Here is a 25,410-nt window from a genome sequence, read left to right as displayed (position 1 = left end):
AGTGAAATCAGACATCAAAACATTATGATGTACTGTATTAGGAAAGATAACTTTTTAATACGTTTAAAACCTGGCAAAGAATGTACTGTGACAATAAAATAATAATGAATAAATAAATCAGTATAAAATAAAGATTACATTAAAAACTAATGAAATAAACTAAATAAAATAATAAAAAGAAAGAAAAAATTCTTCGAATTACCAAACTGCTCCATGCATCTGATTGCACTATTGTGTATATTTTGCACTTAAAATGCAGATCCATTATAGAATGTGCAATTCGATTTTAAGTTCATGGTTTAATGGATATTTAAACCAAAAATAATGAGAAGTCTGATATAATTTACCCATCAAGTCATGACTTTCTTTCTTCAGTAAAAACAAAATCAAGTTGTTAAACAAAATGAATGCTGTTTTTTCTCCATACATTGCAGCCTCCATACAGCCTAACTGATGAAAGAAGTTGATTTTTTTAGTTTCATTTTTGAAACCCACAGGGATCTTCATCTCACCAGTGGTGCCGAGGAAGAGGAGGACCATGATCCAGTAGACCCAAAACAGAGAAAGAGCAAGGAACGTGCAGAAGGGCTGCAGTGCCAACAGCGGCAGGTGGATAAACACTTTTCCCGCCACGTGGAACAAGGCGATGGTCAGAGCAACCCTTTTTCTCATAAACAACATCAGAAGCAACAAAATTCCCTGAAGGAGCAGAAAGATGGAAATTGGCAGCATGACACAGCAAAAACACCAGCCTGGATCTCTTTCATATTTCACTTTCCATTTCTCTGAGGGCTTACAGTGAACACGGTCGCTGAAACAGCGTAGATGAGCAGTCCTTGAGCGTGGTTTTTGGTGGTCTTCATGCCACCGTTGGGTTTTTCTGTTTCTCTCACATCTTTAGTCATGGTCTCATTCATTGTCATTCTATAGTCTATGTACAACCACCACAGAGCACTGGTACCTCCTGAGAAAAAGCCAAGAACAGACGTCATATTCACATTCAACACTGCAAAAACAGGTGTAAGCCTAAAATAAAACCCACACTTTTAATGATGATTCAACTTTGTGTGGGACTGCATTACTGTGCATTCCTTTGAAACAGACACAAAGCTCTGGCTGATAGTCAATATCAGTTTTGTCTGTTTTTCAGACAAAAATATTATTTAAAACACAATCATTTCTTTCCTGAAGTAGAATAAGACATCGAATCATTATAACATACGATATTAAGATAGATAACTGTAAAGTACTTTTGAAACCTGGCAAAAAAAATATATATATATTTTGAGAAAAATAAAATGAAATAAAATTCATGATATAAAATAAAACTAAATATAAATCTAACCAAATAAAATAGAGCAATATATACCCGTTTAATAATGTTGTTTTATTTTATTGTTTTATATATATATATATATATATATATATATATATATATATATACATATATATATATATATATATATACATACATATATATACACAATAAACAACATTATTAAATAGAAATAAAATAAAATAAATAATAAAACTATTAAATCGATCGAAATAGACCAAAGTAAAATAGAAGCAAAATAAATGTTTAAAATATTATTTAAAAATATTTTTAAAAATATACAGTTTTGTGCAAAAATTTTAGGCCACTAGCATTTTCACCAACAAAAATGGTTTTAAGTCAGTTATTTCTATATTTTGCTGTAGTGTGTCAGTATTAAATATCAGTTTACATTTCCAAACATTATTTTTGCCATTAATTGAGTCTGACAGCAGCCAGTGCTCCACACAGAAATCTGACCTCACCATTATCAGTCTTTCTGGAATAACATGAAGAAACAGTTGTCATTCAACTTCAACTTTGCTTTATTGTCATTCTTCCACATACAGAGGAGTATACAGAGGAATGAAATTTTGCTTCTGACAGACCAAGGTGCAAAGACACTGACCCCTGTAGTCATGAACATGTGTGTATACTTATTAAATCCAGACAGACTGGATGATGGTGAGATCAGATCCAGTGTGGAGCAATGGCTGCTGTTACACTCCTTGTGCAAACAAAAATCTCACTGGATTATTACATTTAATGGCAAAACATAATGTTTGGAAATGTAAACTGATATTTCCTACTGACACACTGCAACAAAACATAGAAATAACTGACTTAAAACCATTTTTGTTGGTGAAAATACTAGTGGCCTAAGACTTTTGCACAGTATATATAAAAAATAAAATAAAATAAAATATTGACAAGAGGTCAAACTGTTCTAATTAGAATGTTCTATTCTGCACTCAAGATTAGGATGTGCAAATAGAAAAGATGCCATTCTCAGCTTGGGAAAAGAGCAGAGAAAGCAGACTTGCCCAGGGAACCCAGAATCACCAGTCCAGTGAGGATCCAAACCAGGACAGCAGAGATGTAACGAATGATCACCATGAGGATCATAGACAAAACTGCAGCATGCACAGAACAGGATCAGCAGTTAGAGGAAAACTCCAGACTAAACTACAATTAGTAGTTCCAGCGTTATCTAAATGCATTGGAATATGAAACTTAAAAGTGTTGCAAATGCTGTTTCATGTCATCTTAAAGAGAGGACAAAATACTTCAGCTTTCATCTGATAGTGGCTCAAAATACTGTAATAATTGCAATTGTGCATCGATTTAGATTTAATTCTTTAATAGTGTAGAACTTAATTAACCTTGATTTGATATGGATAAACTGTAATTTTCCATTTCAACTCATTTTACAGATAAACACACAATCAGAAAATTAAATCAAATGAGCCTCAGCAGCAGCAGCAGTCAGAGAAAGTAAACGGTTACCTAACGCCAGCAGACACAGCCCAACAATGATCTCTTTGCTGGCTGCCACCCCAGCAATCAGCCTGTTTAACATGCTGTTATCACTGACAAACGTGACCACCGCTTCAGCAAACTTAGCATAGCAGGAAATATCCACCGGCGTGCAGCGGTTAAACACTGGAAGAGCTTTGCTGCAGAGATCGAAAAGGCCAGAGGATAGAGGACAGATCAAGAGAGAAAAGAGCTGTGCTTTACAGGGAGAGTTTGTTTGTCAAGAGTTTGTTTCATACCTCTCTGGGACTGGAAGTTTGGGACATTTTTCGAAGCGCTCTGAAAGGCTTGGGTACTTATGACCAGGTAACTCGTATGAACAAAGCTCAGACCCTAAAAGAGAAGAAAAATAGGCAATATTATCAACATCACCCCTATAATGCTAGGTCATGCTAAGACAGTCTGTAAGTTTGATATTAAACAAGCTCTGGCTAAGAATAGCTTAAATTTAATTTTAATAAAACATTTTAGTTAACAATAATAACACTGATTCAATGGATAATTCACCAAAAATATATGACAACAGAAATATTTTCATTATATTGACAATGTTTTCAACAGAATTTAGGGAAAAAGTGGGACTTTTATTCATGTGGTCCTAATCTTCTTTACATGGGCAAACATCACCCTGTCATTAATTGGCCAGGCCAATATATCTGTATATATCGGTTTTGAGCAGGGATGTGAAATGAGACAAATTAAATCACTGTCAACTCACTAAGCATTTAATATGAATCTAAACTCCATTATGAACTTTCCTTGTGTACAGAAAATACAGTGAAACTCCAGCCAAACAATGATGACATTCATACTCTCCCTTAGTGTTTGATGGGACGTGTCAAACCGTATAGATGGCAAGACTGGACTGCAAACAATCTTTGTTTGAATCTATATTTAGTTAGTTCAACCGCTGACCGGGTCTTACCAGCATGTGCCTGACAGAAACATATGTGTGTATTTATGTGTGTGTGCTGCTCCTGTTGGAGCCCCTGAGTTAATGAAAGTATTGAAAAGACAACACACTCAGGGTCACAACCGTATATGATGGATGGACACTTTTGTTTTCCATGGGTACTCACCATTCATCATGGCAAACTTCTTGAGGTCGTAGTAAGTTGCCAGTTCCTCAGAGGGACATTGTGACACGCACAGCGCCATGGACTTTATTTTTCTCTGAATGATGTCTATGTTGCACGGATCCAGGAAAATACGAATCTGTAAATAAAACAATAAAGTTAAATTTTTCAAAACACTAAGAGTATCCAACTTAAATCTGATGACAAATGAAATACCAAAGCAGGATAGAGGACAGATCAAGAGAGAAAAGAGCTGTGCTTTACAGGGAGAGTTTGTTTGTCAAGAGTTTGTTTCATACCTCTCTGGGACTGGAAGTTTGGGACATTTTTCGAAGCGCTCTGAAAGGCTTGGGTACTTATGACCAGGTAACTCGTATGAACAAAGCTCAGACCCTAAAAGAGAAGAAAAATAGGCAATATTATCAACATCACCCCTATAATGCTAGGTCATGCTAAGACACTCTGTAAGTTTGATATTAAACAAGCTCTGGCTAAGAATAGCTTAAATCTTAATTTTAATAAAACATTTTAGTTAACAATAATAACACTGATTCAATGGATAATTCACCAAAAATATATGACAACAGAAATATTTTCATTATATTGACAATGTTTTCAACAGAATTTAGGGAAAAAGTGGGACTTTTATTCATGTGGTCCTAATCTTCTTTACATGGGCAAACATCACCCTGTCATTAATTGGCCAGGCCAATATATCTGTATATATCGGTTTGAGCAGGGATGTGAAATGAGACAAATTAAATCACTGTCAACTCACTAAGCATTTAATATGAATCTAAACTCCATTATGAACTTTCCTTGTGTACAGAAAATACAGTGAAACTCCAGCCAAACAATGATGACATTCATACTCTCCCTTAGTGTTTGATGGGACGTGTCAAACCGTATAGATGGCAAGACTGGACTGCAAAACAATCTTTGTTTGAATCTATATTTAGTTAGTTCAACCCTGACCGGGTCTTACCAGCTGTGCCTGACAGAAACATATGTGTGTATTTATGTGTGTGTGCTGCTCTTGTTGGAGCCCCTGAGTAAAGAAATATTGAAAAGACACACACTCAGGGTCACAACCATATATATGATGGACACTTTTGTCTCTTCCATGGGTAGATGTCAAGGTCCTGCCATTATATCTGTGATGATGACATCATGTTACATGCCCTCAACAGCTAGTTTGTTGATCAACTCACCATTCATCATGGCAAACTTCTTGAGGTCGTAGTAAGTTGCCAGTTCCTCAGAGGGACATTGTGACACGCACAGCGCCATGGACTTTATTTTTCTCTGAATGATGTCTATGTTGCACGGATCCAGGAAAAAGACGAATCTGTAAATAAAACAATAAAATAAAATTTTTCAAAACACTAAGAGTATCCAACTTAAATCTGATGACAAATGAAATACCAAAGCATGTTGTTTATTTCGTGGAGTTTGATCGGATACTATCCTGACTACGTCAGACTTCCTACTTCCGCTCAATTTCATTTAGCTTCTGTACTCAGTCTGATACAGCGTTTCTGTCCAAATTCAGGGTCTGCATCCTCCTTAGGATCCTTCCTACCTGGTTGAAGGAGGATGGGTCCTCCGACGACCGCAAAAACCGGAAGTCGGTGTTTGTGAATTTGGACAGCCTACCCTTCTTTCAGTTCCCTCCCTTACCCGTTGCTAATATCCTGTCGCCTAGCAAACGTGACGGCGCTAAGCAAGACGCGGGTGAAGAGCTCATCGTTCTCTCCCCGGAGCTTTATAAACACTTCTGTCTGCTCTTTCATCCTTAGAAGCGTTAAAAACAGCTTCAATCACTAACAAATAAGCTGTGTGTAAGGGATATTCACACAGGCAGTAAGGAAGAAGCTAGTTTACGAAAGTAAACTTTTTTTTTTTTTTACATATACACGTACAAATGTAAAAAAAATGCTTAAAGCTAAAACAAAATGCCTAACTAGAAAACCACTGAAAATATATATTTTTGAAAAGCCAGTTTTTAAAAAACATCGAAAATAATACTCCTCCCCCACTCCGCTACCGCTCGCTTCGTCCTGCCGAAAAGAATTATGGGATAGGTAGGACACGAAAGGATCCACCACACCCATCCTTCCAATTCGGGGAAAAGGAGGACGCATTTGCGGGCCGCATTTGAAGGATCCTACGAATTTGGACAGCCTTCGTCGCGGCGCTGTGACGTAACATCCTTCAAATGAGTCCTCCGAAGGATGTAGACCCTGAATTAGGACACAGCAAGTATCAGAGCTTTCTGTTTGCCACCGGTCTGGAAACAGCCGGGCCAATCAACGAACAGAGGGCGGGCTGAGAGCCGTGACATAGATGCTTAGCGTCGAGTTTTACATTGTAGGTTAGAGAAATCGAAAACCGAAACGACCGCGGAAATGGGAAACGAGACACGGGATGCAATTCGCTCTGTTATGGAGAACATTCAACTCTTTTTCAAACTGCAAAAGTCATTTACAGCCATGTTCACTCCGGTATTTCGCTCGCATCATCATGTGTTAACAACAGGTTTACAGTGGAAGTTCAATCATAGATTTGAGTTCGATGCATGATGTCTGTGCTTCGATGCGGCTGTACAGGCGCATAACATACGTCATAACTAAACGTATCTGATTGGCTACGGGTAACCAATGATTTTAAACTTCAGACAAGCGCCCCCTAGCGAGAGAGAAAACACTTCTCTATTATGCCATTCCACACTCTGTCTACGAAGCAAAGTGAAGTAGCAGAGTCTGGTATTACCAGGCTAATCGGATACCACTGTGGGATTTAAAACATGGCATTGTGTGTTAAAGATTTACTCTGGACAGCAGATATTTTTGTCACATGACTATCCAGCCCTGTTTTTTGGCAAAGGGGAACTGAGAGCTTGTTTATGAGGAAAGCCTCCTCTACGGCTTTACTTCAGCGTTTCATGCATTGTGAAGTGGGCACGGCACCCACATGGGGACGAGGGACCCATTGTCTTGTGTGTTCAGCACAGAAACAGACTGTCAGTAGAAAATGAAGATGCACACGCTTGAGGAAATAGCACTTCAGCATTAGTACAGAGCTTGTCAAAACAGCCTGGCCTAAAAAAAGGTTTACTGTAAGAACGTAGCCCAGATCTGACCTGAAGCTAGTCTAATGTGGAAGCATTGGAAGAAATAGCATTTTAAAAAATCTCAAACTACAAATTCAGGCATCTAGAAAAGCTTAACGAGATGCTGTGTCAGAGAAGGCTTTGGGAACGCCTCCAGCATGACTGGCTCTGAATCACGTGCGTAATTAGTCCAATGGATGGGCAAGACGTCAAAGGCGGGTGATGTCAGAGACCAAAAACAAAAAAGCATGTGTAACAAATCCAGCATTAGCCTCTAGGAAGTCAAGTCAAGTCTGCATTATTATCAATTCTTCCACATGTACAGTACATACATACAGATAATTGAAATTGCGTTACTCTCAGACAAAAGGTGCATACAGATAACACTAACAGTACAGCCTAAAAATCTAGATTAAATATAAAATACAACTATACAATAAAGGCGTGTAAAAAAAATAAAATAAAATAAAAATAAAGTTAAATAAAGCAGTGCAAGACACATGGTAGATAGAGTGCATACCAGTGAAGTGAACAAACAGTGCAGATAAAAAGATTTTAGTGCAAAAAAAAGCTTATTCAGTATGACTGAAGTGACAATGTATTTAAACTAACTGATGAGGTAGTAGAATACCAGTTCTATGCTGAATGAGGTATTGAGCAGACCAATGCTGCACAAAGTGACTGGTGCATCTCATCATATGTTGGGGGGTGGGGGCGTCATAGTTCAGTGGTGCCTGGGGCAAAGGGGGAAGGGGGGCAAGTTCGGGAGTAAGTTCAGCTTCCTGACAGCCTGATGAATGAAGCTGTCCTTCAATCTGCTGGTCCTGGCCTGGAGACTCTGCAGTCTCCTCCCTGATGGAAGCAGACTGAAGAAGCTGTGTGACGGGTGAGTGAGTTCACCTGCAATGCAGAAGGCTTTGCAGGTGAAGCGGGTTTCCATAAATGTCCTGGAGGGAGGGGAGAGAGACACCAATGATCTTCTCAGCTGCTCTCACCATGCGTTGTAGAGTCTTCCGGCAGGACGCGTTGCAGGCGCCATACCACTCAGTGATGTAGCTCGTCAGGATGCTCTCGATGGTGCCTCTGTAGAAGGTTACATTATGGGGGGTGGGGCTCTGGCTCTTCTGAAGAGGAGGGGGCATTACAGTGTGATTCAGTGTGATGTTGCTGGATGTGGATGTGCTGGACTGCTTAAACATATTCCAGTCAGTGGTGTCAAAACAGTCTTGAAGAACCTCTGACGACCCTTCCTGCCACACTTGAATTTGTTTGTGAACTGTTTTGGTGACTTTAATGCTGGTGTGCTGGTGAACAAATTGGGGGGGGGGGGGGGAGCAGGCTCCAGCATGCATGTGGCGGCTTAGTTTGCAGAAAGCACTCATCCAACTTGCTTTTCTGCAATTCAGCCTTTTTCTTTGTGGGCCAATCGATGTTTAACTTGGCCACAGCACATGTTACCACCTCCAAGACATCTGCATTCTGGAGGGACTAAGGGGGCGAATCTTAATTGACATCCACCATGTCAACCTCCTCGGAGGAAGACAGGTGAAGTGCCGAACCCACTCCCCGGGGAGAAATAGCGCCAGAGCACACTTCCGATCTCAGAGAACGGATGCTTGATCTGGTGGGTAAGGAAAAAGAAAGGGACTCGCCTGTCTCCATTCCCTCCGCCAGATCCATCTGTGAACCCCACAAGCATGATCGCCGCTCTGCCTCGCAGAAGCGAGATCAGTGCTGTGAGGAACAGAGCGGAGGGGAGCGGAGAACATGCAGGGGAAGCTGCTCAAAAGCCGACTTTGCATGCTCCGCTCCAAGGCAGACAATGCACAAACTGTGTGTATCCACATCCGTAATGTAACGCGGGCAGGGAGGAACACACAGCTTGAAACACTGCCTGCCCTCGCCCAGTTTGTGTTTGGTCTGTATGCAGGCATTAGCATGACAGTGATGTGGTCTGAGGCACTGAGGCGGGGGAGGGGGAGGGCTTTGTGTTTGGTGTAAACAAAGTCTAAGATGTTATTACCTCATGTCGGAAAGTTAATGTGTTGGTGTATTTTTGGAAACACACTCTTTAAGTCTGCATGGTTGAAATGCCCAGCTATAATGAGAAAAGCATCAGGGTGGGCTGTCTGCTGCTAACTGATGTGCTGGTACAGTTCATTTAGTGCATCATTCCTTTTGCTGGTGTTCGGAGGAATGTAAACAGCAATGAGCAGTATGGCAGTATATTCCCTCGGCAGACAGAATGGCCTTAATAATCATAAACACCACCAGGGGTGAGCAGTGTTTGCAGACCACAACAGCATCGTGGCACCACGCATCATTGATGTAAACACAAAGCACACCGCCGCGGGTTCTACCTCCCGTGACGAGAGGGAAGCATGCGAGGTGACACTCTGTTTTTGTGCCTCCCTGTATGAGGAGCTGGTACTCGGTGAAGACTGTCCCCACCTGGCAGCCTTCAGAACTAGAGAGCGATGAGGGAGGAACCAGTGGAACGCCGCCACCTGTTTGCAAGCCTCCTGGTACCTGTCGAAGATGGTGTTAATGGCATCATCGAAGAGGCCCTGAGGACACAAGTGGGGTGTCCATTAGGCAGATCCTATCTTTCTCTCTCATGTCAGAAAGGGTCAGCCATAAATGTCTCTCCACTGCCACCATCACTCCCAATGGCACGGGCAGTCTCCTTGGTAGCATGGAGAGACAAATCAATGGTCCTCCTGAGCTCCGTGAAATCCGAGGTTTTTCTCTTGTTCCTCGAGCAGGTCGGCTTGGAACGCCTGTAACATCGCCATGGTGTGCAGACATGCACCAGCCTGACCGGCTGCCTAGTACCCTTTGCCCACCAGTGCTAAAGTGCTATGCAGTGGCTTAGAGGGCAGTGCTGGAGCCTTTAAAGACGATGCCAGGCCGGGAGACAGATAGTTCACAAGCATCTGTTTTACCCAGGGAATTGTCTTATAATAACACTCACTCATCCCCACCACACGGCCATAATGATCGGAAGCAGGAATGAAGAGGCGATGCAAGAATGGCTTTGCCCATCATTTACACACCTCAATGTGCAAATTGGGGGGGGGGGGGGGGGGGGCTCCAGCATGCATGTGGCGGCTTAGTTTGCAGAAAGCACTCATCCAACTTGCTTTTCTGCAATTCAGCCTTTTTCTTTTTGGGCCAATCGATGTTTAACTTGGCCAAAGCACAAGTTACCACCTCCAAGACATCTGCATACTGGAGGGACTAAGGGGGGCGAATCCTCATTGACGTCCACCATGTCAACCTCCTCGGAGGAAGACAGGTGAAGTGCCAAACCCACTCCCCGGGGAGAAGTAGTGCCAGAGCACACTTCCAATCTCAGAGAACGGATGCTGGATCTGGTGGGTAAGGAAAAAGAAAGGGACTCGCCTGTCTCCATTCCCTCTGCCAGATCCATCTGTGAACCCCACAAGCATCATCACCACTCTGCCTCGCAAAAGCGAGATCAGTGCCGTGAGGAAAGCTCAGGAAGGCTCCCATGGCAAAGAGAGCCTTCCTGGAGCGGAGAACATGCAGGGGAAGCTGCTCAAAAGCCGACTTTGCATGCTCTGCTCCGAGGCAGACAACGCACAAACTGTGTGTATCCACATCCGTAATGTAACGCGGGCAGGGAGGAACACACAGCTTGAAACACTGCCTGCCCTCGCCCAGTTTGTGTTTGGTCTTGTCTCATATTTTTGACATTATTATGGACAAACAACACCAAATAAGACTTACTTTTATAATTCTTGACAAAATTATGACCATTTTTTTTTTTGCCTAGTTAGTTTTTGCCTACGTTCCTATTGTCAGGGTTTGGCAAGGAGGAACTCAAGTGCAGAGATCTGGTAAACAATCACATGTAGGAACAATCACAAATGTGGAACAATGAACCGACGAAAGACAGCGCACACTAGGAGATCTAAATAGGGGAACTAATTAAGACACGACAGGTGGCACAGATAAGACGATCACGACAAGACTAGGATAACAGGGGGGGGGGGGGGGGGGGGCAAGGGAAGCACATGGCCCAAAGACAAGGCCATGTCCTTGTACACAAAACACGGGTCTGTCATGATCCTGCCTCAAGACTAGGGAAAATCAAGGACGCGAGGGCAGAATCATGACACCTATGGCCCAATGACGTTACGATGAGCATTTACTGCTTTTTAAAAATGCGGGTCAGGAAGAGGGTCGGGTTCAATATTTTATTTTTATTTTTTTGCGGTCTGAGTTGCGGGCGGGTTAGTTGAAAACGTTGGTCGGGTGCGGGTTATTAAAGGTCCCCTTCTTCGTGATTCCATGTTTTAAACTTTAGTTAGTGTGTAATGTTGTTGTTAGAGTATAAATAATATCTGTAAAATTCTAAAGCTCAAAGTTCAATGCCAAGCGAGATATTTGATTTAACAGATTCGCCTACAAAAAACGACCCGTTTGGACTACAGCCCTCTAGTTCCTGCAGTAATAACGTCACTAAAACAGTTTTTTTGACTAACCACCGCCCACATGAATTCACAAACAGGGGGGCGTGGCCCTGTTGCGCTCAGACGGAGAAGAAGGAAGAGCTGTTTGTTTTTGTCGCCATGTCGTTGAAACGCTGTTTTTTTCATCTCTGAGTCCAATCACCTTTGTTTGGGCTTCCCAGGAACGCTGTACTTTAAGATTAATGGTTACAATTTATGTTTAACTCGGTTCCCGATAATTATAATGCACATGTAAAACTATGTGCAGCTCATTTTGCTGAGGACAGTTTGCTGAGGACAACTTTCTCAATCTCAATCAGTTTAATGCTGGATTTGCACAAAGATTATTCTTGAAAGATGGAGCATTTCCCTCTTTGTCTGGAGAAGGCGTTGTTTATGGACCACAACTGGTAAGTGTATTTTATTATTTAAGTTGGTGCGTTTAACAGTTTCTGTAACTTATTACACAAAGGGCAACGCTGTTTAGCTTTGTTAACTTGATGTTAGGGCTGTGCAAAAAAAAACAAATGCGGTTTTCATGCGCATCTCGTCAGTAAAAAACGCTCCTCCTGTGACTATAAATACATCTCCAGCACGTGCGTTCTAGCCCAATCACGTTAGCAGGAGGACAGCCTGCTCTCAGCTGCTGACGAATCACAGCACATGTACCGCTGGCCCAATCAGAACTCGTTACGTATTTCTGAAGGAGAGGCTTCATAGAACAAGGAAGTCATCAGCCCGTTTTTGTGACAGTGAACAGCAGTATACAGATAGGTGAATTGTGTGAAAAATACTGTGTTTTTTTACACGCGAAACATGAACACATGTTATATTGCACATTGTAAACACAATCAAAGCTTCAAAAAAAGCGCGTAAAATGGGACCTTTAATACATTGACCCACGCATCACTGATAGACGTACACTGATATTTAAAAGTTTGGGGTCAGTAAGGGTTTTTTTTATGCTTTTGAAAGAAGTCTCTTATTGCTTACCAAAATTGTAATTAATTTATTAAAATACAGTAAAAACAGAAATAAATAACTTTCGTATTTTAATATTGTAAAATGTTTTCCTGTGTTTGAAAATATTTTTTCAGCATCATTAGTCTTCATTGTCACATGATCTTTGAGAAATCATCTAATATGCTGATTTGATGTTCAAGAAACATTTATTATTATTGTCAAAATTGAAAGCTGAATATTTTTTGTGGAAAACATGATAATGGATGAAAAGTTCAAAAGAACAGCATAAATATGGAATATAATTATTTTGTTACACTGTAAATGTATTCTGTTTAATTAATGTGTGGTGAAAAAAAAAAAAAATACATAAATCTTACTGACCTAGCCTGATGAACAAAAGTGAGAAAAATCGCAGGCATCTAGAGGTTAATGCACAGAATCTTGGCAACTGAAATTATTCTGCCAAAAATAGCAGAAACAAATGTGTTTTTGGCCAAATAAGCAAGGATGTACTGAATGTTGGGCAACCGAATAAGCAATTCTGAACAATGACATGACGTGATCAAACAGAGGTGCGCACTAATGCAGCAAACAGCAAAAAGTCTCAGAGAAAGACCCAAAAATCGATACAACCACCAACAGCAAGAGACTGTTTAGTGCTGCATCTCATGCCTCCAATGAGAAGAGGAAGGGGTGGTTGTTACTGTATGATGATTGAAATCGTGAAATGGTCTTAAAGGTTTAGTTCACCCAAAAATAGAAATTATCCAGTGTTTTACTTACCCTCAAAGCATCCTAGGATGTTCATTTCGGTTATTTTTCCAAACTGACAACCAACACTTGTTAACCGATTAATAACTATTAATCGACAAGATTATTTTAAAGGGGGGGTGAAATGCTCGTTTTCACTCAATATCCTGTTAATCTTGAGTACCTATAGAGTAGTACTGCATCCTTCATAACTCCAAAAAGTCTTTAGTTTTATTATATTCATAAGAGAAAGATAGTCTGTACCGATTTTTCCCGGAAAAACACGAGCGCCTGGAGGCGTGATGTGTAGGCGGAGCTAAAGAATCACGAGCACCAGTAAGCTTTTGCGTTGATAGCGTTTGGAAGCTGTGACACCGTGAGGACAAAACCAACCTAAACAAACCATGGCTAACAGTCAGATTCAGCGTATATTTATGATCCAGAATCAGATCCCTAGGCTGAAACTGAAAGAGAGCAGCAGCAGCAACGACTCGCTCCGAGCGGGGCTCGAACCCGGGTCTCGGCATGGGAGGCGGACGCACTAACAAGGAGGCAGAGATATTTTAAGCAGTTTTACTCACCGCCTGCGGTTCCAACACACGATCGTGGCCCTTTTTCGTTGGGATTGCATCATCCTTAAGAAATAAACGATACGCAAATCCGTCGTCAAACTGGGCCATGTTTGTAAAACAAGCATTTTTGAAATGCAGGGAACAAACACTAACACTTGCACAACTCCGTTGATGCTCTGTAAAAATAACTCCATCCACTGGTCCCTTAATGCTGTTTTTTTTTTGTAATCTGTGCAGGGTTGTCTTGCCCTGGCAACCAAAAATACACTTTTGTGACATTTCGCTACGCTCTCGCTCTGATCACTGAATGCCTCTGCTCTCATTGCTCTGCTATACGGGAGCGAGCGCTCTTCCGGCAGACGTGCCCTAGGACCCATATAAGGAAATTCCGCTCCACCTAATGTCACACAGAGCCATACTCGAAAAAAACTTTCCGAAACTTGTGACAAACCGGAAGGAGTATTTTTGGAACAGAAATACTCCTTCAAACAAACAACTTAATTTTTGAAACTTTGTCCATGTTTAGCATGGGAATCCAACTCTTTAACAGTGTAAAAAAAGTATGCATGAAATAGCATTTCACCCCCCCTTTAAATTAGAATCTATATAAATTAGAAAGGATAAGTGTTTGAGACCTGTTAAAAATACTAACATTTGTTTCCCAGGGATTAATTTTACATATGCAAAAGCAACAAACAACAGAATATGAGGATTCACATGATCTTCATATCACATAACACACCTGCAGCGCTTCTGCGAGCGGAGAAAAACATAATGAAGCTAGGCTATATATAGTGAATTAATTGGCCTATACGAGAAACAGATTTTTACTTGAATAATAAATATGAAATATACGAAAATAAACGAAAAACTGGAGGGTTTGGGTTCATTTTTGTGCAGCGCAAAATGGAAACAGATGGCAGAAAGCTGCATTCTATTTTTCTTTAGGGTTATCTTACACACAAAGATTTGTTTTTATTGTGAATGTGCACAAATATCAGAACAGCATGCAAAATAAATATTTAACCTGCAAGACTCTAAAGCACATGCAAATAATGTACTTTTGTGATTGCAAATAAGTGTAGTGTCTAGTTGGTGTACCGCTGAGATAACATTTGATGCGAATGTGTGATGTGTTGTACAGTATATTGAGACGCTGTAGCACGATACTACGGTATTAGTACAGAAACAAAACCATTTCAACTTACTTCTACAAACCTTTGAGCCCTTTTATGATAACTTGTGGTACCCAAGCACTGTAAATACTAAGTGAAATAGCATACTAGTTGAGCTGCCGAGCAAGTTTACTACGTCAGAAAAGCCATACATATGAAGCTGATTAAGTGATGCAAAAGTCCAAAAGTTTATAAATCATGCATTATGGTAGAAGTGTTTTGAGGTCATAACACAGTATTGTCCCAGAAACCACACAAAAATCATTGTTTATAATCAATAATCTTCCCGTGTAATCATACATTTTTGTGAAATGGAATAAAAGTTGTTGGTGTTTTACTGCCACCAGTGTTCACTGGAGCTTGAAATTGCTGTGAATTTATATAGGTATATTTGTATAGGTATGTTTTTGAAGTTTGCAAAACCATATGAAGAGATGCATATTTCCAGCGAGCGTAGGTTGGCATTGTGATGTGTGTGCGTGTGTGTGTGCAAGTAAAAAGGAGAAAGATATGGAAATTAGTGTAGTGCTGCTCAGGGGTGATTACACGTCTCTAGTGGTTCTTTATTTTGAGCCACAGTTAAAGCTGTAATAAGAGGAAGACAAGAAATGAGCAGTCACGCCTTCCTGTAGGAACAACTCACTCTAGGTGGTATTTACCACATCCGTCTCTTTTATGACATGAATAAATAAAGCAATTACTCCGAGCTATATGGTTGTAATAGGATAAGCAAACACCTAGACACGTACTTATTCACACAAAGGCAGGATCACCCTCATGAAAAAAACAACTAAATGTGAAACGCCAAAATAAAATCTGCTAATCACAAAAGAAAGATTCTGCAAATGGCCAGTTGACATGACATGTAATTTTACTGTCCTCAAAGGCTATAATTTGCATCTTTTATTTTCATCATGACTGGACAGCAAAGAACTTTCTTACCATAAACATAAAATAATATATTCAAATTGTGCATTGTTTCATTAGCAATTTCATGTCGAATGTGACTAGAAAATTGCCCTGGGAGGTGATTGCCCCCTTCATGAACTGTGAAATACAGACATACATCAAAATGATTATCATGGATATAAATGGCATTTAAATACACTGCTATTTAAGGGTTTGAGTTCAGCAAGAAAAAGAAAAAATTGTATGCTTACCAATGCATCAGTAAAATATATATATAGCAAATTATTATTATATATTATCAGTTTTCTATTTGAACATATTTTAAATGTTATGAATTCCTATGACAAAGTTGAATTTTCAGCATCACTACTCCAGTCTTCAGTGTTATATGATCCTTTAGAAATCATTCTAATTTGCTGCTCTTATTGCTGCTTTTATAATCAATATATTTTTTTGCTTTTTTTATCTGCTTTTCGTTCAATTATTTTATTTCAGGATACTTTGACAAATATAAAGCACAAAAGAACAGCATATATTTGAAATAGGAATTTTCTGTTACTTTTTTAATATCTTTACTGTCACTTTTAAACAATTTAATCATTCCAGAATAAAAGTAGTAACTTTTTTCAAGAAAAAGAAAGAAGTTTTAAAGAGTAGTGTATGTTGACAATTTATATATATTTTTAAAATATTTTTTTACTTTTTCATCATCATTATTATTATTATTATTTTTGATAGTGATTACATATTACCTTAAACATGACATAAATGCTCTTTAAAAACCAATATCCAAACAAGAATAACACATTTGTTAAGCTTTTAAGTCATTTGGTAATACAAATAGAGAAATTACCCTAAATATTCTTTCATCTGCAATCCTGTATGACTTTGTTTCTCCTTCAAAACATTAAAAAAAGACACTGGGGTCAAAAAAACACAGGTCCCCACAGACTTTCATCATATGGGCAATTTAAAAAAAAACACTTCTTTTATCTTCCACAAGTCGACAGATGGTAAGACATAAGGGTGAGTAAACAATGACAGAATTTTAGGGTGAGCATCTCTTTAACAGCTTAAAATTGCATTTGTATGAAGCCTAAATATCATTAAATATAGAGGTAAACCGAATGCACTCCGCAAGTGCAGCCATCTATCTTTGACAGCTCCAGCAAGACATTTTCAAGCCATTAAATTCACATCTGCTCTTACAAGCCAGTGAATACTCCACCAAATGAATCACTCTGCCTCGTGATGAGTCAGATCTCAGACCCATCTCTAAAAAGCTACCAACAATTCAGTTCAACCACACCTGAAAGCCAAAAACCATAATTTGACAGTGCTGCAAATGAAAAGGCCCACAATACCGGTCTTTTCTGCAGGCTAGCACCCATTAAGGGCTGCACACTGTGACAGTACCTGTCCTCAGGGCCTGTACTGAATTATTCAAGGCTCGGGTGTGTAGCTCAGATAGTCCTCTGCGATCTCGAGGTGAAACGCCAGCCATTTGACATTTTCATTGATGTGATAATCGAAGGGCAAGAGCTGGAGCACTCTGATTTTAATGCTGACCATTAACAATGGAAAAAAATGAGTGTGTAAAAGCAGAGCATGAAAGAAAAAATGAGGGTTTGTGATGGGGCCAAGTGTAAAAAATAAATGGGTGAGAGAGGGAGGGAAGGCAAGCTGACTCACTTTCTGTCAGTATGGTCAAGACCACTCAGCCGGACCCCTTCGATGGGCTCGTTGCGTTGGCCGCATGTATTCCCGTAGCTGTCATATCCAAAGACGAGCCGTGCCGCCCCTCCAGTCGCGATGGTAAACCCACAGATGCCACACTGGAATGAGAGTCAAAAAAAAAAGGAAGAGTCAAACTCATTTGCAGCAAAGACTAAATAATTAACAGGACAAACATCATTACAGAAATTCACCACTAAATCAAAAGATTCCTGTGAGTTTCTTCATTTGTGTAAGACATGCATGTTGAGACATACACTAACACTAACATTTTCAATGAGAAACTGCTGTGAGACCACATACAATCACAGCCAGTCAGAATACATTTCATGTCTACTGGTATGTGGAGCAGGATATTTTAGAGCAGTGAGATTTCACACTGGCTGGAGGTACCCTGTAAAACACCACAGAAATAGAAACCAAAATGACGCTCATCGTGACTGGTTGCAAAAACCACAGCACGGTGACAAAACATTATTTATCAAAAGAGAAATTTCAAGAAAAAAAGCTGAGCCATTAAATATTTAGGCCTGGTGTTTCTGCAATATCATGTAAACAGCGATGGATGAATGAATTATCATGGTGAGATGTTGCATTATATTGCTACTCACTAACTATCTATCAAAAGAAAACTAATAAAAAAAATTTTACAGTAAAATTACAATACTAATATTAATTATTAATATTAATATTAATACTAATAATTTCTTCTTTTTTTCCAAACATTAAACCATTCAACATTTATTTACACTATTAAAGCAGCTCTATTGTTGATAAGCACTTAATATTACAAGCATGGGAAGATGGATGCTGCATGTTGTGTTTCCAAATGCACATTAAATCAAACTCAGAGCACATGCAGAAATGATTTCATGTGGAGCAGCATTTAGTGCAAACTGAGCCGCTCCAAACACTAGCAGATGAGCTGCTCATGTGTAAGAACACTCTGAAACACACAGAATCCTTATTTATTATTATTTATCAACACATTTATTTATTAATTAAACCACACTACACCATATTGTGATTTAGTTTTTATCTAAAATATTCATGCAGCCCCAGCGTTAATTATTGCTTTTAGCTTTTTTATATATCTATTATTGTTTTTTTGTTTGTTTGTTTTTTTGTGAGAGACGAAAAAGACAACTGGATGTCCAAGAATCCTAAATTCTACATCTGCTTTACATCATAGTCCTGATTTACCTCTCTGTGTTTCTTTTTTTTTAAAGCATGTACATTATCTTTATTTTCACAATAATAAATTAACAAATGCATGGATAAGAAATACAGAATTGCCCTGGACAACTTACTGCTGAATGCAAAAACTGACCAAGTAGAACTATAAAAATCCCTGTTAGTATATCATTAAGCTGTATATCAAAATTACCCAGTACCTGTATATGTAAATACAAAGTAACATGAGCACTGACTATAATACAGTGTGACCAGAAGTACTTTCATAACCTGCATATATGAAGATAATATTGTCTATAAATTATGAACTGTTGACTTACCATTCCCATAAGGAACAATGTAAATAAGAGGAACCATGGCAGATCCGTGCAGTTCCGCTCCTCCAAAGGTTTCCAGTCTCTTTTTGGCCTCTGAAATACAAAAGACACAAGGCTGGCTGTTCAATCATGCTTAAAATGATTATCATTTAATTTTAAACAACACGTCTTCACATTAAAGACAAACTGATAAGCAATACTGTCTTCCAAGATTTATACTTTTTCCACTTAATTGGTTCACAACTTTTTGATACAGAAATTTTTAAATAAGTCTTTTATAATAACACTGCCCATTAAATTGGGAAAAAAAACATTTATAAAAAAAAGTTACATTTACATGAGTTATCTATTACTATTATTATTATTATTATTATTATTATTACTATTATTATTATTATTATTGCTGTATTGGAGTATTATTGTATTATTGTATGAATATGATTATTATTACCTATTACTTTATAGGTCAGTAATTGATAATAAATATATATTTGTGTAACTTTGTTTTACATACGGTTATCAAGCACTTAAATATAAAAATTATCAAGAAAACAACCTAAGTCAATGTCTTCTTTACATAACTAGTTAGCATGCTGCAAACGTTAAACAGTATTTTTATATAAGGCCTCGCAAATGTAACCTGTCAAAACGGGCATATTCAAAAATCAATTTCACATAACGGGTACCGACCAAAATTGATATGCATTTATAAATAACCCTCTTTGTGTAACCAGTGTGTTATAAGAGGACAGCAGAGCCTGTAAACATCTTTTCTAACACACTTCACTATGATGATGGGAAGCAAAAAACAAAGACAACGGTCTAACGCGTTGTATTTTATTGCAAAGGCTAAATCATCACATAACGGTCATTATCAAATGCATTCATTGCTATGTGCGAGCGCATAGGACATAATAATAGGATTACATGCAGTGCAAGCGACAGTACAGCACATCACTGGCCCGTCAAAGGCGATCAGCCGTGAAACAATGTATCACAGCTACAGCAACAATGTAACAATGCATCAACACATCCGGGCGAGATTCGATACATTGTGTCGCGTATTGTCGCGTGCAGCATCGCTTACCTCTGCGCTTCCACAGCATCCCATTGCCGGAGGGAGGTTAGGACCGCAAAAAAACTAAACGCTACACCGCAGGAAAACAATAACCCCAACTTGCAGGGAGTTGACGGTGTGTTTTTTACCCTGCATTAATCGCGCGCGTCGATCACATGAATCTAATCGGAGGGCTTTCCCCGGATACACTGCATAATAATGTTTGTTCGCTCCTTTCGTTCCAGGTAAAAGGGATTATTACTTTAGGATTTATCGCCCAGCACTTCCTGGTGGGATGAGCAGGTGCAGCCGGAAAAGAACGGCAGCCGTCCATTCACAGCACGAGCTGGATGAGGAGGAACGCGCGCTGAATGCAGGGACGCTGGAGGAACCCGGGAACTTCAAACCTGCGGTTTCATTCTGGACCGTTTGTCTAGAATAAATCTAGTTTAAAAGATGAAGCTTGATAAAACAAAATGTTTGTCGACTAACATTTGACAAATCACATTCTAAACATAATCGCTTCACTGCTTGTTTAGAAGAAATCGAGAAGAAGAAAAAAACTATATGCATATTTCGGACTTTAAGCACCAGTAAAATATCAAAATTGATTCGAAATTATAATTGTTTAGTGTATTTAAGTAATTTTTAAACGTTTCCAACATCAAGCTATTACATATTCTCACTGTCACTCAAATCCTGGAAAGGAGAATACTAAAATTGTGCTTTCCATTTAAAAATAAATAAATAAATAAATAATAATAATAAATAAAAATTTAAACCCACAAAAATCAATTAAATATTTATAGTGGTTTAGTTTTGAGATGTGAGTGTTATCACAAAAAAAGTGAAAGATTTATTAATAAAATGTATACTGTGAATCAATAGTTCACCCAAAAACAAGCATTTGCAGAAAAGTTTGTTTCTTGCTTACCAATGGATCCTTCTGCAGTGAATGGGTGCCGTCAGAATGAGAGTATAACAGATGATTAAAACGGCCCAATAATCCACATTTGAAGTGAAAAGTCATTAAAGTGTTTTTAACTTCAAATCATTGCTAAAATACGAGTCTTCTATACATAATATTGCTTTCTCCAGTGAAAAAGTAATCTTGTCTGAATGAGGAGAGAAATATGCATGCAGAGATGAAGCACAGTTTACAAGTAAAAACAGTTCTAAACCAAGATCAGTGGATTTTATTGTGAAAGAAGAACAGGGGATGGACTTTTTTTTTACTGGAGGAAGCGTAATGGAAAATGGAAGCTGTGGTTTAAATTAAAACGTCTTATAATGAGTTTATTTCTTCTGTTCCGATGAAGAAACAAACTTTGTGTACAAACTATCCTACTGTGTACCCAAGGAACTTCATTACATTTTCCAAGTGGTTTTGATGACGTCACTGAATGAACCATTCTCAGTCTTTTTCACAGTCCATGCAGGAATGTATGGGTTCCATTTTTATGTTTCTCAGAAATCTGACCATTTAGAAAAAGTGGGTCCAGCCAGTGATCTCAGACTCCCAAACAGGGCCTTAAATATCCTTTCACTTTCAAAACACATGGAAAAGTCAAAATGTGTGGGAGCTACAGTTATTGTTAATTCTGTAGCAAAAAAAAAAAAAAAAACACATGTACCCTAACAATAACTGTAGCAAATTTAATATTTCTGATGGAAAGTAAAGTTGTATATAGCTTCATATGGAATTTAGTCATAAAAATTCCTATCTTCCGGTGATATAAATATGAAATAACCCTGACTGAATGAATTTAAGAAAGATTAAGCTTTGGCTTTAGTCAGACCTCAATGCATATGAGTACAGATTTCTATAAAATTCTGTAAAAATGGAAGTGAAAGATCTCTGTTTGACCACTATGAGCAGCACAAACATCAGTCGATATGGTCAACATCACCACCCTGTTGGGAATCTGCGTCACTGATGCCACTCAGTGTGCTAGTCACTGTGAAAACTAAATCAAAACACACACGTTTATACAGGAACTCTATTTCCAAAACTCTTCTTTGTGTACTTAAACTGGAGATTTCAAAATTTTAAATAGTACTAGAATAATAGTAAATTACCACAATAGTTGATGGTGTGTTAAGAACAGCTTAATAACTCCTAAAACAGTTCAAACTCTCAGAGTATTCAAAATATCACCAAATAAACTTGAAACTTCAACTTTTCAAAGTGCTGCAAGTCACAACCAGCTTTGAAAGTTGACTTCATTTCTTTAAAACTGTTTAAGAAAGTTAGACATATGTAAATAATTATAGATTTATTTTACAGCAAGGCATTCCTTCGTGACAACCTAACAGTAAGAAAATATCTGTTTTTTTTTTTTTTTCTATGTTCTGTTTACTTTTAGAAGTCGCACTTTTACTTTTGGCCTGTTCAAAACTCGTTAGTCATTTGAATCGTTTCAATTATCATTTGATAATGTCCCACCTTTATCCAGCTGGACCTCGGCCGATTGAAGCTTGATGTTGACCGTTTCCCCTCGCTCATCTTCGGCGGTGTGCAGTATCAAATCGCTCAATCTGTGAGGGGTAGAGCCTCAGCTCAAAAACCCCAGCCCGGGACACAGAAGAGCTGCATTGTTCCATTGTTCTTTGTAGTACCAGGGAGAGAGTGAACAAAGTGAGTTATTGTGTGTGTGTCATGGCGAAAATTAAGTAGAAAAAGAGAAAGAAGGAGAGAAAGAAAGAGGGAAAATCCTCTCCATATTACTAGACAATACAAGTGATTTTTATTGTCAAACTAAATGTGATTTAATGAGTCTGCCCACTAGAGGGAGCTCATAAACAACAAATACAGTATTACTCAAAACGGACGCTTACACCTTCCAGAATGTTTATACCAGGTGCGTAGATTACGTGAAATTCGGGGAAATATCCCCCGCCCTTTTAAATCAAATGTGTTCGCATAAAGGCTTTCAAGAGCTGTTGTGAATAAATAAAACTCAAAGAGACGGGATAGTCTGCGCATGACCTGATATTTTATTCGGACCCAGAATACAGCGAGATGAACTTCACTAAACACTCGTGCAGTGTTTGTTTGTTTGTTTGTTTGTTTCATTCATCCTCGAAGCCGGAGCGCGCTCTCGCGCAGAAAGTCATAACAGGAAGCTCCTAATATGGACAAAAGCGTCCAGCTATCGCTGAATGAAGAACTGACAGAAGAAGTTTGACAGAAGAACTGAAAATTGTGTGTGTGTGGGGGGGGGGGGGGGGGGTGGGGGGGGGGCATTAATATACGATTGCTACAATATATGGTTTTTCAAGTCATCTCCAGCTGGTGATAAATACAGTACATGAACAAAACAGTGCTAATTGACATAAATTTATTACAGTAATTAAAGTTGCCTATAATATCCACTACCAAGTCTCTTCTGTACACCAAGCCTGCATTTATTTGATCCAAAGTACAGCAAAACAGTAAACAGAAATATTTTTTACTAGACTATTTAAAATAACTGTTTTCTATTTGAATATATTTCAAAATGTAACTTATTGAGATTTTAAAGCTTGCTAAATAAAAATATTAATTTCTATAATTTATTTTCCAAAAAAAATATTTTTTTGGAATGATATACAATGTTGCAAAGGCATTTTGTTTCACATAAATGCTGATCTTTGGACTCTTCTATTCATCAAAGAATGCTAAAAAAAATTTTTACTAATGTTTTTGATAATCAGAAAATCAGCATTTTAGAATGATTTGATTTCTGAAGGATGTGACACTAAAGATTAGAGTAATGATGCTGAAAATTCACCTTTGATCACAGGAATAAATAACATTTTAAAATATATTAAAATAGAAAATAGTTATTTTAAATGGTAAAAATATTTCACAACATTACTGCTTTTGCTGTACTTTGGATCAAATAAAGGCAGGCTTGGTTAGCAGAAGAGGCTTCTTTTAAAACAATAAAAATCTTACTGTTCAAAAACTGTTGACTGGTAGGCTATAGATTAAAGAAATGTTCTATTGTAATGTTTTATATTATATTGTAGTGTTTAATATATATATAATTTCTGTCCCTTTCACTTCTGAAAAGATGGCTACGCCCCTGGTTTATACTGTATGCTAAAGTATCACTATATTTTGAATATTATAATAATTTTTAAATAATGAAAGTCAGTTAGTTTTCAAAGCTTAATATGAACTCAAATCTGTTTGGGTTTTCTATTCACTGTTTAACTTTGCTGGTATAGTCCATGTCAGTATGTTAAGTTCTTATTATCTGTCTTTCTACGTGCTTGGTACTGCAAATATAAGGGTCATGACCAACTTTATATCTAACATAACTGGGTGAAACATTCAATTTACTCTCCTACTCCATGTTTATGTGCAATCTTCACCAGTTTAAGTGAACATCTAGACTTATTATGCAGAAATTATACATGTTTAGAATATATTTTGCAGTCTCTACAGCAGGAGGCTGTTTCGCGCTTACAAACAAAACAGGCCTGTTTTACTCCTTAAACCCATGTAGCCTGAACTTTCCCCTTAAATGTGCTGAAACAGCATTGACGTGTCTGTCACACTCTTCTGAAGTCAGCATGTATTCCTTGTTTATTAGTCCATTGTCAGCTTAGGCATTATTATTGTTCCATAAGAACCTTTACTCTATTTCTAACAAAGAGTAATGTGATATTTATGTGTCATATTAACATTCAAGCTCTCTGCTTCTAGCTTTCCATGCTACCCTTTCAAAGAAAGTGTCAGCTGCTTATATTTTATGGACATAAAACCTTGCAGAAACCTTGCAGGTATTTTCTCCGCAGGACACACTGACCTCAGAGTAGAGGAATGACCCACTTCACTAAGAAACCAAACTTATAGGAAACGTTACATATCCTCAGATTTAAGCATCACAGTTTAAGCAATTTGTATGATTATTAATTAAACTAAATAACAAAATAATATATTAATTTGTTTTTTAGGGTGACCATACATTTTACTTTTCCTGGACAGGAAAAAGGATTTCAAAATTGCCTAAAATGTCAGGGTTTTGGTTTTATTTTTCTATTGACATGCTCTATAAGGACTAATTGCACATTATATATATGTGAATTTGCATTGCTTTGACCATTCTTTGTAGATACAACCTTCCTGCATGTCGCAATGGTACGGCAAGTAACACACTGAATTAAATGTGAAATATATATATATATATATATATATATATACATTTTTTTACAGAATAAACAGCAGAAAA

The 25,410-nt window shown here is 38.2% G+C and overlaps 2 protein-coding genes across 4 annotated transcripts in view; one reads left to right on the top strand and one right to left on the bottom strand.

The window, feature by feature from the left end:
• The window catches only part of LOC113113850 (choline transporter-like protein 1), a 29,849-nt gene extending 6,923 nt beyond the window's left edge, over window positions 1-22,926 (bottom strand). The window contains exons 1-9 of one of the 3 annotated variants that reach the window (XM_026280362.1): window positions 22,635-22,926; window positions 19,135-19,224; window positions 17,579-17,721; window positions 5,139-5,275; window positions 4,227-4,320; window positions 2,822-2,991; window positions 2,359-2,448; window positions 798-964; window positions 513-699 (exon numbers count right to left, since the gene is read on the bottom strand). In XM_026280362.1, coding sequence (XP_026136147.1) covers window positions 513-699; window positions 798-964; window positions 2,359-2,448; window positions 2,822-2,991; window positions 4,227-4,320; window positions 5,139-5,275; window positions 17,579-17,721; window positions 19,135-19,224; window positions 22,635-22,694 — 1,138 coding nt within the window. In that variant the 5' untranslated portion in view covers window positions 22,695-22,926. Of the gene's footprint in view, window positions 1-512; window positions 700-797; window positions 965-2,358; window positions 2,449-2,821; window positions 2,992-3,090; window positions 3,185-3,930; window positions 4,057-4,226; window positions 4,321-5,138; window positions 5,276-17,578; window positions 17,722-19,134; window positions 19,225-20,218; window positions 20,867-22,634 lie in introns of those variants that run through there. The other 2 variants (XM_026280363.1, XM_026280361.1) reach the window with 2 other exon arrangements.
• LOC113113858 (RING finger protein 44) overlaps window positions 1-25,410 on the top strand; it is a 1,123,463-nt gene that overhangs the window by 1,058,408 nt on the left and 39,645 nt on the right. The gene's annotated exons all lie outside the window — the stretch shown is intronic.

This window comes from Carassius auratus, chromosome 14, assembly GCF_003368295.1.
Source record: "Carassius auratus strain Wakin chromosome 14, ASM336829v1, whole genome shotgun sequence".
Taxonomy (NCBI): Eukaryota; Metazoa; Chordata; class Actinopteri; order Cypriniformes; family Cyprinidae; genus Carassius; species Carassius auratus.
Note: the sequence above shows the minus strand (reverse complement) of the source record. Positions and strands in the feature narration are given on the sequence as shown.